This window comes from Hyla sarda, chromosome 13 (genome assembly GCF_029499605.1).
Source record: "Hyla sarda isolate aHylSar1 chromosome 13, aHylSar1.hap1, whole genome shotgun sequence".
Classification (NCBI taxonomy): domain Eukaryota; kingdom Metazoa; phylum Chordata; class Amphibia; order Anura; family Hylidae; genus Hyla; species Hyla sarda.
The window spans coordinates 5,155,358-5,173,406 of record NC_079201.1 but is presented as its reverse complement, the minus strand read 5'-3'; the positions used below and the strand labels follow the sequence as shown (position 1 = coordinate 5,173,406).

At 44.0% G+C, this 18,049-nt stretch overlaps 1 protein-coding gene across 13 annotated transcripts in view; it reads left to right on the top strand.

Moving 5' to 3' along the window:
- B3GNTL1 (UDP-GlcNAc:betaGal beta-1,3-N-acetylglucosaminyltransferase like 1) overlaps nucleotides 1-18,049 on the top strand; it is a 261,364-nt gene that overhangs the window by 63,335 nt on the left and 179,980 nt on the right. For all 13 annotated transcript variants that reach the window (XM_056549531.1, XM_056549528.1, XM_056549526.1 and 10 more), the window contains one exon: nucleotides 14,371-14,466. In XM_056549531.1, the coding sequence (XP_056405506.1) occupies nucleotides 14,371-14,466 (96 nt within the window). The remainder of the gene's footprint in view (nucleotides 1-14,370; nucleotides 14,467-18,049) is intronic.

Genomic DNA, 18,049 nt, shown 5'->3' with positions numbered 1-18,049 from the left:
TACAGAAATAAATCAGGACCTCTCAGTAGTGCAGCCTCAGGCGACGGGCCTGTTATTTCAGTTTATTTGGTCACTGGGTCACTGGGTCACTACAAAGAGGGAGTGAGGGGGTCTTCGATGGATCAGGCCGCACTCAGAAAGATAGCATTTAATGACTGATGGCAGACACCACCTTACAGACAGCGGATTATGACCCCATATGTTTGTATAACAACTATATATCCTGATCCCATAGAGATAGCAGCAGTATACAGATAGAGCTGGGAGGGGAGGTGTATAATTACTATATATCCTGATCCTATAGAGATAGTGGCAGCAGTATACAGATAGAGCTGGGGGGAGGTGGATAACTACTATATATCCTGATCCCATAGAGTTAGCAGCAGTATACAGAGCTGGGAGGGGAGGTGTATAATTACTAGATACACTGCTTAAAAAAAATAAAGAGAACACTGCGATAACACATCCTAGATCTGAATGAATGAACTAATCGTATGAAAGACTTTCGTCTTTACATAGTTGAATGTGACAACAAAATCACACAAAAATGATCAATGGAAATCAAATGTATCAACCCATGGAGGTCTGGATATGGAGTCACACTCAAAATCACAGTGGAAAACCCCACTACAGGCTGATCCAACTTTATGTAATGTCCTTAAAACAAGTCCCAATGAGGCTCAGTAGTGTGTGTGGCCTCCACGTGCCCGTATGACCTCCCTACAATGCCTGGGCATGCTCCTGATTAGGTGGAGGATGGTCTCCTGAGGGATGTCCTCCCAGACCTGGACTAAAGCATCCGCCAACTCCTGGACAGTCTGTGGTGGATGGAGCGAGACGTCCTAGATGTGCTCAATCGGATTCAGGAGAACGGGCGGCCAGTCCATAGCATCAATGCCTTCCTCTTGTAGGAACTGCTGACACTTCAGCCACATGAGGTCTAGCATTGTCTTGTATTAGGAGGAACCCAGGGCCAACCGCACCAGCATATGATCTCACAAGTGGTCTGAGGATCTCATCCCGGTACCTAATGGCAGTCAGGCTACCTCTGGCAAGCACATGGAGGGCTGTGCGGCCCCCCAAAGAAATGCCACCCCACACCATTACTGACCCACCGCCAAACCGGTCATGCTAGAGGATGTTGCAGGCAGCAGAACGTTCTCCACGGCGTCTCCAGACTCTGTCACGTCTGTCACATGTGCTCAGTGTGAACCTGCTTTCATCTGTGAAGAGCACAGGGTGCCAGTGGTGAATTTACCAATCTTGGTGTTTTCTGGCAAATGCCAAACGTCCTGCACGGTGTTGGGCTGTAAGCACAACCCCTACCTGTGGAAGTCGGGCCCTCATACCACCCTCATGGAGTCTGTTTCTGACCGTTTGAGTGGACACATGCACATTTGTGTTCTGCTGGAGGTCCTTATGCAGGGCTCTGGTAGTGCTCCTCCTGCTCCTCCTTGCACAAAGGCGGAGGTAGTGGTCCTGCTGCTGGGTTGTTGCCCTCCTACAGCCTCCTCCACGTCTCCTGATGTACTGGCCTGTCTCCTGGTAGCGCCTCCATGCTCTGGACACTACGCTGACAGACACAGCAAACCTTCTTGCCACAGCTCGCATTGATGTGCCATCCTGGATGAGCTGAGCCACTTGTATGGGTTGTAGACTCCATCTCATGCTACCACTAGAGTGAAAGCACCGCCAGCATTCAAAAGTGACCAAAACATCAGCCAGGAAGCATAGGAACTGAGAAGTGGTCTGTGGTCACCACCTGCAGAACCACTCCTTTATTGGGGTGTCTTGCTAATTGCCTATAATTTCCACCTGTTGTCTGTTCCATGTGAAATTGATTGTCAATCAGTGTTCTTCCTGAGTGGACAGTGTGATGTCACACAAGTGTCATTGACTTTACATTGTGTTGTTTAAGTGTTCACTTTATTTTTTTGAGCAGTGTATATTGATCCCATAGAGATAGCAGCAGTATACAGATACAGGGGAGGTGTATAACTACTATATATCCTGATCCCATAGAGAGCTAGAGAGGAGGTGTATAATTACTATATATTTTATTCCATAGGATAGCAGCAGTATGATGATAGAGCTGAAGGGGAGGTTTAGAACTACTATATATCCTATATATAGCAGCAGCAACAGTAGCAGTATACAGATAGTCCTGGAGCGGAGGTAGATTAAGGACTACATATCCTGATCCCATAGAGATAGCAGCAGTATACAGACAGAGCTAGAGGAGGTGTATAACTACTATATATACTGATCCCATAGAGACAGCAGCAGTATACGGCTAGAGCTGGAAGGAAGGTGTAGAACTACTATATATCCTGATATAGCAGCAGTATACAGATAGAGCTGGAGGGGAGGGGCATAACTACTTTATATCCTGATCCCATAGAGAGAGAGAGAGGGTAGGTGTATAATTACTATATATCCTGACCCCATAGAGATAGCAGCAGTATACAGATAGAGCTGGAGGGGAGGTATATAACTACTATATATCCTGATCCCATAGAAATAGCAGCAGTATACAGATAGAGCTGGAGGGGAGGTGTATAACTACTATATAACCTAATCCCATAGAGATAGCAGCAGTATACAGATGGAGCTGGAGGGGAGGTGTATAACTACTATATATCCTGATCCCATAGAGATAGCAGCAGTATACAGATAGTGCTGGAGGGGAGGTGTATAACTACTAGATCACCTAATCCCATAGAGATAGCAGCAGTATACAGATGGAGCTGGAGGGGAGGTGTATAACTACTATATATCCTGATTCTATAGAGATAGCAGCAGTGTACAGAGCAGGGAGGGGACTTGTTTACATGCACCAGGGGGCGTCCTCCCTGTCTGAGGTCTATTTGGATGAAGATCACTCTTTTGGGATTTCTCTTCACCCGGAGACATAAGAATAGTGGCCGTAGTGTTGTTCTTGTCGCGGGTCCAGGTTTCGGCTCATCGTTGCGCTGACAGGAAAGGTGTTGCGGTTACGCCTTTTGCTACATCCCTCGATCTCCCTCCACCAGATCAGTCGCTGCCCTTCTTCTGTTTACATTCCGCCAAGACAAAAATACGTCCCCGTGTCTCCCCTTCCTCTCGCTGTGAATGGAGCCGCGTTCCGGACGCTTCCACAGGAAGTCATTCTCTCCGGGGATCAAAGAGTGTCCTGCGGACCCCGCATTGTCGCCTATCGCTGGCACGCTTGCAGGGATTTCCTCTGCCAACGCTCAGTCCCAGTTTCCAGACATGCTTTATAAGTGATGCACAGTACTACTTCCCTGGTAGACAAAGTGCCTACTGTCACTAAGTGCTATTCACAGTACACACATTACGCACAGTACTACTTCCCTGGTAGACAAAGTGCCTACTGTCACTAAGTGCTATTCACAGTACACACATTACGCACAGTACTACTTCCCTGGTAGACAAAGTGCCTACTGTCACTAATTGCCATGCACAGTTCACACATTACGCACAGTACTACTTCCCTGGTAGACAAAGTGCCAACTGTTACTTTAAGTGCTGTTCTGTAGGAAAAGTTTGATGCACAGTACTACTCTCAAAAAATGGAAATAATTGTAATTTGTGAAGAATTGCAGGGTACAACTTCCATGCTCGCCCATTCAGGTGTTCATTGTGAGCACACAGTACAACTTCTTATTCTACTGACCATAAGTGACTTTGTTCGAACCTTCCAGCGCACAGTACTACTTATTTTCTGCTTGAGGCAATACCTTCTCTCTAGGATCAATCGCTAATGCACAGTACCACTTCCCGTGTTTTTGTATGGGATTTACAGTACGTGGATACTGGGAAGCGTCTACATTACATCTGTTACTGAGGTTGTACTGTGTATAGCAGTGTTTCCCAACCAGGGAGCCTCCAGATGTTGAGAAACTACAACTCCCAGCATGCCTGGACAGCCTTTGTTTAACACTGGTGTATAGACTTGCTGCAGAATACATTTCCCATCTCACAGTTCTCTTGTGGACTGCAGCAGGTTTTCTTCTGGATTTCTTTGCTTTTTGCTGCATTTGTTTGGCGGTCTACTGTCTCCTGTGTGTTTTTAGCAGTGTTTCCCAACCAGGGTGCCACCAGCTGTTGCAAAACTCCAACTCCCAGCATGCCCGGACAGCCAACGGCTGTCCGGGCATGCAGGGAGTTGGAGTTCTGCAACAGCTGGAGGCCCACTGGTTTATGGTGACCTCTCCTTGGATTACAGCCTTAGACTTGGGTTTACTTATGTGATCTTGCTTTATATTTGGGATCTTAGTTGCTGGAAACTAAATCTTTCACCTCACCTGTGGACTGCAGCAGGTTTATCCCTGGAATTCCTTTGTGTATCTGCTGTGGTTGTGTTACTTGTGCGACCTCTGTAGACATTTGATCTCGCTTTGTATTTTGGGTCTTAGTTGCTGGAGAATACCTCTTGCACATCGCAGTACTTGTGTGGACTGCAGCAGGTTTATCCTTGGAATTCCTTTGTGTATTTGCTGTGGTTGTGTTACTTGTGCGACCTCTGTAGACATGTGATCTTGCTTTGCATTTTGGGTCTTAGTTGCTGGAGAATACATCTTGCACATCGCAGTACTTGTGTGGACTGCAGCAGGTTTATCCCTGGAATTACTTTGTGTATTTGCTGTGGTTGTGTTACTTGTGCGATCTTTTGTATTTGAGGGTCACGGTCTAATTGGATAATAAATCTCACACATCAGTTTTCTTGTGGACTGCAGCAGGTTTCCCTCTGCATTTCCTTGTTTTGCAGTCTACTTATCACTGTGTGTTTGGGTTGCTCATGCGATCTTTCTTTATAATCATGAGATCTTGATTCATATGGTCACAGTCGCTGGAGAACAAGGCTCCTACCTCACAGTTCTCTTGGTGGCGGCAGCAGGTTTTCCACTGGATTTCCTGGTGTTTAGCTGTATTTGTTTAGCTGTCTACCTTTATCTTGTGTTTGGGTTATTTGTTAGATCTCTATTATCATGTGATCTTCTTTCATATTTAGGGTCGCAGTCTAGTTAGACAATAATTACCTTACGCACCACAATTCACTTGTGGACTGCAGCATGTTTGTCCCTGTATTTCTTTGTGTTTTTGTTGTGTTTGGGTTACTCCTGCGATTTCTGTAATCATGTGATCTTGCTTTATATTTGGAAATCACAGTCATGTTGGTGAAAAAAAGCTCACACGTCACAGTTTGCTTGTGAACTGCAGCAGGTTTTCTTCTGCATTTCCTTATGTTTTGCCATCTACTTTTACCTTTTGTGTTTGGGTTAGTTGTTAGATCTCTATAATCATGTGATCTTACTTTATTTTTGGGGGCACATCTTATACATCACGGTTCACTTGTGGACTGCAGCAGGTTTATCCCTGAATTTCTTTGTTTTGTTGTGTACAGGTTACGTCTCCACTCTTTATAATCATGTGATCTTGCTTAATATTTAGTGTGGCAGTCTAATAAAATGATAATTTTTACACATCACAGTTCACTTGTGCACTGCAGCAGGTTTTCCTCATTTTGCTGTATTTTTTTTTCATTCTGCTTTTACTTGTGCAACAGTTGCTTGATAGTTGCACAACAGATGATTTGCCAGCAGACAAACTACCAAAGCTGATGTGGGTGTGAATACTTTGTATAGAATTTTTTTTTCAGGGGGTTGAATACTTTCCAGGATCTTGTGCACCCCCTTTACCTCTTCTTCTTAGGGACCCTCTGTGCCGCTTGGCATCCTGGACTGAGAACGTGAGTCTTGAGGGTAATCCTGCCCCCCACTCCCAAACATGAATGTGTAATTTATGCGCCCGTCAAGGCGGATCTCGCTATCACGACAACGGCGCAGCTGTCGCTTTACAGCGAGCTCTTATCCGGAGAAAATCGTTAAGAAAAGTGACCATTTGCGCGGTTCACAGGCCACTCTACTTAATTTATTAATCACCTTCTCTCCCCGCAGAAGTCGTTGTCTCCTCTGTTAGAGAGTCCGTGCGTTGGCAGCGCCGCGCATGATCCTGGCAGAGCTCCACGCCAGCAGCTTAGCGGGGTCTGTTCACCACCACCGGCTCCGAACCCCCCCAGAGGATGAATCGATAAAAGGGTCAGTCACTGGTAATCAGAGCGGAATCCTCCCTAATTAAATAATTATAGTGCCGGACAGATTCCCCCCCTCGTCTTTAATTAACGCCAATTAACATTCAGGAGCGTTTGTCGCCAGGCTGAGCCACCATTTGTTGCCGTGACATCACAATGCCGCCTCATTCTTATTCAGGACGTAAACCTGTCAAAGCGGCGGCTATTGTCCGCGATGATGTCATCCGCTTCTCGTCTCATCTGCCTGACCGTAATATTATACATTATTATGCTCTAACATAGTTGCACACGTACAAGATATGGGCGCATTCTATATTCATGGTGCTGCAAAAGTCTGTGCACCCTCCTCCAAAAATCACTGTAGAATATTCTCTTTAAAGGGGAACTCCGGTGAAAAAAAACTTTTTTTTTTTTTTTAAATGAACTGGTGCCAGAAAGTTAAACAGATTTGTAAATTACTTCTATTAAAAAAATCTTTACCCTTCCAGTACTTTTCAGCAGCTGTATGCTACAGAGGAAAATCTTTTCTTTTTGAATTATTTTTTGTCTTGTCCACAGTGCTCTCTGCTGACACCTGATGCCCGTATCAGGAACTGTTCAGAGCAGGAGAAAATCCCCATAGCAAACCTATGCTGCTCTGGACAGTTCCTGACACGGACAGAGGTGTCAGCCGAGAGCACTGTGGACAAGACAAAAGAGAAATTGAAAAAGAAAAGATTTTCCTCTGTGGCATACAGCTGCTAAAAAGTACTGGAAGGGTAAAGATTTTTTAATAAGTCATTTACAAATCTGTTTAACTTTCTGGCATCAGTTTATTAAAAAAAATAAAAAAAAAAGTTTTCCACCGGAGTACCCCTTTAAGGACGTAGCAGAGGTCTGTGAGGCCCCCCTTAAAAATAATAAAAAAAAAAAGCTAAAGTATTGTGTCCTAATCAGCCTATCCAGGTATGGATGGGAGGTGCACAGATTTTTGCAATACCCTCATTGTGATTTTGGGGGGTTGACATACTTTTACAGTGCCCTCCAGTATCTATTCCAGTGTGGTTTTGGAAGGGGGGGCACAAATTTGACCCCAGAAACCAGACCTAATATAAGTTTGTGTACCCTCCACCGAAAATCACAAATCTTTGCAACACCCTCATAGAGATTTTTTTTGGGGGTTCACAGAATTATGCAGCAAGTGATTTTCCCAGTGTGGTAGAGACTTTTGCAATATACTATTCAGGTGTGGGGTTTATTTTTGGGGAGCACAATGTTTTTTGAAGACCTGACCTATATATTAAGGTTGTTGAGAAAGTACACAACCCCCCCCAAAAAAAAAATTCTCAAAAAATATAAAATCAGATACCGTATATCGACTGATTTGCTAAAGTCTTTGCACCCTTAAAAAGATATTTGACACAATATGAGAAATTATTCCACTCGGCTTTTCAGCTTTGAGGGTGTCCTGAGCGGCAGATCTGCTAATTTGATCTATTCAATGTTTCTATATTGCTGACTAGTTAAAGGGGTACTCCACTGGAAAACATTTTCTTTTAAATCAACTGGTGCCAGAAAGTTAAACAGATTTGCAAATTACTTGTATAAAAAAAATTCCAATCCTTTCAGTACTTATGAGCTGCAGTATAGTACACAGGAAGTTCTTTTCTTTTTGAATTTCCTTTCTGCCTGACCACAAGTGCTCTCTGCTGACACCTCTGTCCACGTCAGGAACTGTCCAGAGCAAAAGAGGTTTTCTATGGGGATTTGCTCTGGGCAGTTCCTGACATGGACAGAGGTGTCAGCAGAGAGCACTTGTGGTCAGGCAGAAAGGAAATTCAAAAAGAAAAAAAAAATTCTGACTTTTATACAGCAGCTGATAAGTACTGGAAGGATTGGGATTTTTTAATAGAAGTAATTTACAAATCTGTTTAACTTTCTGGCATCAGTTGATTTAAAAGAAAATATTTTCCAGTGGAGTACCCCTTTAAGCCAGTGTTTCCCAACCAGTGTGCCTTCAGCTGTTGCAAAACTACAACTCCTAGCATGCCCGGACAGCCTTCGGCTGTCCGGGCACGCTGACAGTTGTAGTTTTGCAACAGATATAGAGATAAGTGTATCGCAGAGATGTACTTGTTCAGCCTTCTCCTCTCTGACATAGACAATATTCTCCCTGTCCCACTCAGTGGCTGTCCGGGCACGGTGAGACTTGTAGTTTTGCAACAGAGATAGTGATACGTGTAAAGCAGAGAGGTACTTGTTCAGCCTTCTCCTCTCTGACATAGACAATATTCTCCCTGTCCCACTCAGTGGCTGTCCAGGCACGCTGAGACTTGTAGTTTTGCAACAGAGATAGTGATACGTGTATAGCAGAGAGGTATTTGTTCAGCCTTCTCCTCTCTGACATAGGCAATATTCTCCCTCTCCCACTCAGTGGCTGTCCGGGCACGCTGAGAGTTGTAGTTTTGCAACAGCTGGATGTACACTGGTTGGGAAACACTGCACTAATTCATTTTCTATCCTATTTGGACCATGACTCTGAGACTTCCAGACCATTATCCCCCCCTCCTAGAATTGCATCTGGGCCTGCGGCTTGAGATAGAAGATTTAGGGGTACACAGCAGCTCGGGGCCCCATGATTTACTGCTGTTCTCTGCAGTCAGCGGGGGCCCACGGGTTCTGCCACCAGCCATGGGGAACGGCTGCAGTGTCCAGTACTGATGAATAATGAGCACTTCCCCTTTAAAAATGTAATTCTTTCGTTTTCTTGTGCTACTCCGTAGAAAGCTGGGTGACGATCATTATGTCCGCCAATAGTCAACCGGATCATCTAGCTATGGGTTGGGTGAGGCCAATATGATCCCCATTGAGGTTCCCAAAAAGGTGATGACCTGGATCATGTAGTTATGAGGTGGCTGAGGCCGATGTGATCCCTTAAATAGAGAGAATGTTACTGTGATACCAATCGCTAAATACCCAGTAAGTTGGTGACTGGTTCTTCCTTTGTACTGCGCTGACGTATGTCATATAGCCGGGCACGGGCGCCATTGGAGACGTGCAGAGACGTCAGAAAGAGGAATATATTACCCAGAATTAGGAAGAAAGCGCTCGCTCATATTAGGTAAGCGCCGCTCTCTCTGTAATCTGCATACGTTATACATACTCTAGATACATTATACATACACTCTGTATACATTATACATACACTCTGTATACATTATACATACACTCTGTATACATTATACATACACTTTGTGTACATTATACATACTCTGTATACATTATACATACACTCTGTATACATTATACATACACTCTGTATACATTATACATACACTCTGTATACATTATACATACACTTTGTGTACATTATACATACACTTTGTGTACATTATACATACTCTGTATACATTATACATACACTCTGTATACATTATACATACACTCTGTATACATTGTACATACACTCTGGATACATTATACATACACTCTGTATACATTATACCTACACTCTGTATACGTTATACATACACTCTGTATACGTTATACATACAATCTGTATACATTGTACATACACTCTGTATACATTGTACATACACTCTGGATACATTATACATACACTCTGGATACATTATACCTACACTCTGTATACGTTATACATACACTCTGTATACGTTATACATACAATCTGTATACATTGTACATACACTCTGGATACGTTGTACATACACTCTGGACACGTTATACATACACTCTGGATACGTTGTACATACACTCTGGATACGTTGTACATACACTCTGGATACGTTGTACATACACTCTGGATGCGTTGTACATACACTCTGGGTGCGTTATACATACACTCTGGGTGCGTTATACATACACTCTGGGTGCGTTATACATACACTCTGGGTGCGTTATACATACACTCTGGGTGCGTTATACATACACTCTGGGTGCGTTATACATACACTCTGGGTGCGTTATACATACACTCTGGGTGCGTTATACATACACTCTGGGTGCGTTATACATACACTCTGGGTGCGTTATACATACACTCTGGGTGCGTTATACATACACTCTGGGTGCGTTATACATACACTCTGGGTGCGTTATACATACACTCTGGGTGCGTTATACATACACTCTGGGTGCGTTATACATACGCTCTCTGGGTGCGTTATACATACGCTCTCTGGGTACCTTGTACATACGCTCTCTGGGTACCTTGTACATACGCTCTCTGGGTACCTTGTACATACGCTCTCTGGGTACCTTGTACATACGCTCTCTGGGTACCTTGTACATACGCTCTCTGGGTACCTTGTACATACGCTCTCTGGATACCTTGTACATACGCTCTCTGGATACCTTGTACATACGCTCTCTGGGTACCTTGTACATACGCTCTCTGGATACCTTGTACATACGCTCTCTGGATACCTTGTACATACGCTCTCTGGATACCTTGTACATACGCTCTCTGGATACCTTGTACATACGCTCTCTGGATACCTTGTACATACGCTCTCTGGATACCTTGTACATACGCTCTCTGGATACCTTGTACATACGCTCTCTGGATACCTTGTACATACGCTCTCTGGATACCTTGTACATACGCTCTCTGGATACCTTGTACATACGCTCTCTGGATACCTTGTACATACGCTCTCTGGATACCTTGTACATACGCTCTCTGGATACCTTGTACATACGCTCTCTGGATACCTTGTACATACGCTCTCTGGATACCTTGTACATACGCTCTCTGGATACCTTGTACATACGCTCTCTGGATACCTTGTACATACGCTCTCTGGATACCTTGTACATACGCTCTCTGGATACCTTGTACATACGCTCTCTGGATACCTTGTACATACGCTCTCTGGATACCTTGTACATACGCTCTCTGGATACCTTGTACATACGCTCTCTGGATACCTTGTACATACGCTCTCTGGATACCTTGTACATACGCTCTCTGGATACCTTGTACATACGCTCTCTGGATACCTTGTACATACGCTCTCTGGATACATTGTACACTGTTGCATACAACCTGTACTTTTCATACATTATATACTAGTGTTGAGCTCTGCTGCATGTTCCCTGTACGGGCGGGTGGCTCCACTGTAGAAGTTTTCCTGCACCCCCTCCCCCCCTCACATCTGTCCTTCATTGCTCACATTTAATTATATCTTAATTAGAGCGGCTGTATGAGCGAGCGGGAGGAAGCGGCAATAATCCAGTCAGTGACAAATAAAAATTCCTGGGGTGTCAGGGCTGCGGGTATAGTGCTGCACATCACAGGGCCACACCGGCCCAGCAGTGTCACCGCTGCTCTTAAAGGGACGGTATACCATTGTGGACCTGGTCTATAGCGCCTCCCTGTCTGTAGTGTAGTACAGAACACCCCCCCCACACCTCTGGAGATGTTGTTTGTTTTCTTTACGGCAGCTGTTGGCGGTGTTATGGGAACTGCCGGCGGTGTCAGCGCCAAACGTGTATCCCTCATTCATCACCCTCCCTCTTCTCCTAATTCCATTAGTTCTGTAATGGAGGGGCAGATTATGTGGGGAATTATTCACTTACAGGGGGCTCCCAGGAGACCCGGCGCTGCCCCTAGTGTGGACAGGTCAGATGACAACCTCAGACGGCTTCTGTCACCTAACTTCCCGTATTCGCGATGGACACCATATCTCTTTCACCCCCCCGACCCCCCTTCCTTTTGACATTTTTTGACTTTTACAGCGAATAATTCATTGTTAAAACGAAAAAGTTATTTTTTAATTTTATAGTGTGAATCTGTCTCGATCACTGCAGATCTTCTACGATCCAAATCTTCTGGACTCCAGACTGATACTGTAACCTGCGCTGATACATTGTAACAAACTCATCAGGAGAGACGTGTTCTGTGCACAACTGTAACAAACCTTCTGCTGTCATAAGGATTACATTGGATGTTAATAACCATTGCATCCTATGACAGGAGGGTGGGGGGTTAATTTGTGCTATTTCATACATTCCTCTGCACATACACAAAGTCCACGGCGTTACTCAGCGGCCGCACCACAACTACATATCCCGAATACCTTCGCTATTAACCCTTACATCTCATTACGTAATATATACCAGCAAATCTCTGACAGTCTGCTCTTCACTGTGTATATACATAACTGATCCTGTACTGATCCGGAGTTATATCCTGTAGATCGGTGGTCTTCAACCTGCGGACCTCCAGATGATTCAAAACTACAACTCCCAGCATGCCCGGACAGCCGTTGGCTGTCCGGGCATGCTGGGAGTTGTAGTTTTGAAACATCTGGAGGTCCGCAGGTTGAAGACCACTGCTGTAGATCTTTTTTTTTTAAATATGAAACATTACAATAATTATAAAGGACAACATACAATATATACAAGTAATGAGTCCATATAAGTCCTTAAATGTCCATCAAAGTATTTCCTGGTCCGGCCACATTCTCCATCCAAACACACCACTATGATAAGAACCCCACAAATGTAAACTACTAAACACTACTTAAAGGGGTACTCCGGTGCTTAGACATCTTTTCCCCTATCCAAAGGATAAGGGATAAGATGCCTGATCGTGGGAGTCCCGCCGCTGGGGACCCCCGTCATCTTGCACGCGGCACCCCGTTTGTAATCAGTCCCCGGAGCGTGTTTGCTTCGGGTCTGATTACTGTGGATCATGGGGTCGGCGGTGTGTGACCTCACGCTCCGTCCCTCAATGCAAGCCTACGGGAGGGGGCGTGACAGCTATCACTCCCCCTCCCATAGACTTGCATTGAGGGGCGGAGCGTGAGGTCACACGGGGGCGGAGGCGTGACGTCACACACCGCCGGCCCCATGATCCACAGTAATCAGACCCGGAGCGAACACGCTCCGGGGACTGATTACAAACTGGGTGCCGCGTACAAAATCACGGGGGTCCCCAGCGGCGGGACTCACGCAATCAGGCATCTCTTCCCCTATATCCTTTGGATAGGGGAAAAGATGTCTAAGCACCGGAGAACTCCTTTAATAATAAATAAATAATCATAATAATTATAACCTTAATACTAATAATTAAACTAAAAACCCCTGGCCCTGTTGCATTTTTCTCACCCAAAATAAATACATTTAATAAATCAATTAATTTATGTCACAAACCACCAAAACACCACAAACGGAAAATATATATTTTTTAAATATTTATTTTATTTATTTATTTATTTATTTATTTTTTTGCCTTATCCTGTGTTTGGCCTTATCCTTATTTGGACTTAGCCTGTACTGATCCTGAGTTATATCCTGTATTATACTCCAGAGCTGTACTCACTATTCTGCTGGTGAGGTCACTGTGTACATACATTACATTACTTATCCTGTACTGATCCTGAGTTATATCCTGTATTATACTCCAGAACTGTACTCACTATTCTGCTGGTGAGATCACTGTGTACATACATTACATTACTTATCCTGTACTGATCCGGAGTTATATCCTGTATTATACTCCAGAGCTGTACTCACTATTCTGCTGGTGAGGTCAATGTGTACATACATTACATTACTTATCCTGTACTGATCCTGAGTTATATCCTGTATTATACCCCAGAGCTGTACTCACTATTCTGCTGGTGAGGTCACTGTGTACATACATTACATAACTTATCCTGTACTGATCCTGAGTTATATCCTGTATTATACTCCAGAGCTGTTCTCACTATTCTGCTGGCGAGGTCACTGTGTACATACATTACATTACTTATCCTATACTGATCCTGAGTTATATCGTGTATTACACCCCAGAGCTGTACTCATTATTCTGCTGGTGGGGTCACTGTGTACATACATTACATTACTTATCCTGTAGTGATCCTGAGTTATATCCTGTATTATACCTCAGAGCTGTACTCACTATTCTGCTGGTGGGGTCACTGTGTACATACATTACATTACTTATCCTGTACTGATCCTGAGTTATATCCTGTATTATACTACAGACCTGTACTCACTATTCTGCTGGTGAGGTCAATGTGTACATACATTACATTACTTATCCTATACTGATCCTGAGTTATATCCTGTATTATACTCTAGAGCTGTACTCACTAGTCTGCTGGTGAGGTCACTGTGTACATACATTACATTACTTATCCTGTACTGATCCTGAGTTATATCCTATATTATACTCTAGAGCTGTACTCACTAGTCTGCTGGTGAGGTCACTGTGTACATACATTACATTAGTTACACCCCTTTACTCTTTTTCTTTTTTCTTTCAGATAATTGGATGTCAGGTGACACGTGATCCGCCCAACGCTACGCAACGTTACACCCGCTGGATCAACAGCCTGAAGCCTGCTCAGCTCCTCACACAGGTGATCACTCCCACAATCTCACATGATAGTGTTCAGTAAGAAGTGCGGTCAGTGGATATTGGGAGTTGTAGTTTTGCAACAGCTGAAGAGTCATAGATTCCAGTTCACTGGATAGACCAGTGTTTCCTAACCAGGGTGCCTCCAGCTTTTGCAAAACTACAACTCCCAGCATGCCCTTGCTGTGAGCATATTGTGCAAAAAGTTTCTTCATCTCTGAGGGAGAATAGTCTGTGCCAAAGAGGAGAAGGGTGAACAAGGACCTCTCTGCGATACTCTAATCTTTACTGTCTTTACAATCTAACAATCTTAACAATATAATGAGACGGATTGGGCTGAGGGAGAATGTGTGTAAGTGGGTAAGTAACTGGCTCAGTGATAGGAAACAGAGGAAGGTTATTAATTGTACTTATTTTGATTGGGTGACTGTTACCAGTGGGGACCACAGGGGTCAGTCTTGGGTTCTAGTCTATTTAATATATTTATTAATGACCTTGTAGAGGGGTTGAATAGTAAAGTAGCAATCTGCAGATGATACTAAACTCTGTAAAGTGGTAAACACAATAGAGGACAGTGCACTGTGTATAGTAGATAACACAATAGAGGACAGTGCACTGTGTATAGTAGATAAAACTATAGAGGACAGTGCACTGTATAAAGTAGATAACACAATAGAGGACAGAGCCCTGTGTATAATAGATAACACTATAGAGGACAGTGCACTGTTACAAATGGATCTGGATAGGTTGGAGGTTTGGGCTGGGAAGTGGCAGATGAGGTTCAACACTGATAAATGTAAGGTAATTCACATGGGGAGGAAAAATCCAGGCTGGGATTATGTATTAAATGGAAGAACACTTGGGATGACTGATGTGGAAAAGGACTTGGGGTCTTAGTTAACAAAAAATTTACCTGTAGTGACCAGTGTTGGGCAGCTGCTGCCAAGGCAAATAAAAACATGGGGGCATCAATAGGGGCATAGATGCCCACGACAAGGAAATTATTCTACCGCTCTACAAATCACTAGTCAGACCACACATGGAATACTGTGTACAGTACTGGTCAGACCACACATAGAATACTGTGTACAGTACTGGTCAGACCACACATAGAATACTGTGTACAGTACTGGTCAGACCACACATAGAATACTGTGTACAGTACTGGTCAGGCCACACATGGAATACTGTGTACAGTACTGGTCAGACCACACACAGAATACTGTGTACAGTACTGGTCAGACCACACATAGAATACTGTGTACAGTACTGGTCAGACCAAACATAGAATACTGTGTACAGTACTGGTCAGACCCCACATAGAATACTGTGTACAGTACTGGTCAGACCACACAGAATACTGTGTACAGTACTGGTCAGACCACACAGAATACTGTGTACAGTACTGGCCAGACCACACATGGAATACTGTGTACAGTACTGGTCAGGCCACACATTGAATACTGTGTACAGTACTGGTCAGATCACACATAGAATACTGTGTACAGTACTGGTCAGACCACACCTGGAATACTGTGTACAGTACTGGTCAGACCACACATGGAATACTGTGTACAGTACTGGTCAGACCACACATAGAATATTGTGTACAGTACTGGTCAGACCAAACATAGAATACTGTGTACAGTACTGGTCAGACCCCACATAGAATACTGTGTACAGTACTGGTCAGACCACACAGAATACTGTGTACAGTACTGGTCAGACCACACAGAATACTGTGTACAGTACTGGCCAGACCACACATGGAATACTGTGTACAGTACTGGTCAGGCCACACATTGAATACTGTGTACAGTACTGGTCAGGCCACACATAGAATACTGTGTACAGTACTGGTCAGACCACACATGGAAAACTGTGTACAGTACTGGTCAGACCACACATAGAATACTGTGTACAGTACTGGTCAGATCACACATAGAATACTGTGTACAGTACTGGTCAGATCACACATAGAATACTGTGTACAGTACTGGTCAGATCACACATGGAATACTGTGTACAGTACTGGTCAGACCACACATGGAATACTGTGTACAGTACTGGTCAGACCACACATAGAATACTGTGTACAGTACTGGTCAGACCACACATAGAATACTGTGTACAGTACTGGTCAGACCACACATAGAATACTGTGTACAGTACTGGTCAGACCACACATGGAATACTGTGTACAGTACTGGTCAGACCACACATGGAATACTGTGTACAGTACTGGTCAGACCACACATGGAATACTGTGTACAGTACTGGTCAGACCACACATGGAATACTGTGTACAGTACTGGTCAGACCACACATGGAATACTGTGTACAGTACTGGGCAGACCACACATGGAATACTGTGTACAGTACTGCTCAGACCACACATGGAATACTGTGTACAGTACTGCTCAGACCACACATGGAATACTGTGTACAGTACTGCTCAGACCACACATAGAATACTGTGTACAGTACTGGTCAGACCACACATAGAATACTGTGTACAGTACTGGTCAGACCACACATAGAATACTGTGTACAGTACTGGTCAGACCACACATACAATACTGTGTACAGTACTGGGCACCAGTGTACAAGAAAGATATAGTGGAGCTGGAGAGGGTTCAAAGATGGGCAACCAGAGTAATACGGGGAATGGGAGGACTACAGGACCCAGAAAGATTATCAGAATTAGGGTTATTTAGTTTAGAAAAAAGAAGGCTTAGGGGCGACCTAATAACTATGTATAAATATATCAGGGGACCATACAGAGATCTCTCCATGATCTATTTATACCCAGGACTGTATATATAACAAGGGGGCATCCTCTACGTCTAGAGGAAAGAAGATTTCTACACCAGCACAGACAGGGGTTCTTTACTGTAAAAGCAGTGAGACTGTGGAATTCTCTGCCTGAGGAGGTGGTCATGGGGAACTCTGTAAATGAATATAAAAGGGGTCTGGATGCATTTTTGGAGAATAATAACATTACAGGTTATGGATTCTAGATTTATAGGGACAGAACGTTGATCCAGGGATTTATTCTGATGCCATATTTGGAGTCGGGAAGGAATTTTTACCTCTATTATGAGGGTTTTTTGCCTCCTCTGGATCAACTCAGTAGGGACTCATTAGGGTTATAGGTTGAACTTGATGGACTCCGGTCTTTTCTCAACCTTATGAACTATGGGAGAGATTTATCAAATTCTGTGCAGAGGAAGAGAGGTGCAATAGCAACCAATCAGTTCGCTTCTTTCATTGTTAGAGGCCGGTGAAAAATGAAAAAAAAAAGTGACCCGATTGGTTGCTGTGGGAAACTGCACCACCCTTCCTCTACACAGGTTTTGATAAATCTCCCCTTATGTTACTATGTTACGATGTTTCATCCCCCAGCATGCTGGGAGTTGTAGTTTTTGCACACACATAGCGTGTGAGGTGACGGCGCTCATGTGTATTCACTTAGTTGCACATCATAAACCCCCCCCCCCCCCCCCCCCACTACCTCTGGTATCGTAATTCTTCCGTAAAAATCACGTCTTTCCCACCATCCTCCCACGCAGCGCCTGACCGTGCAA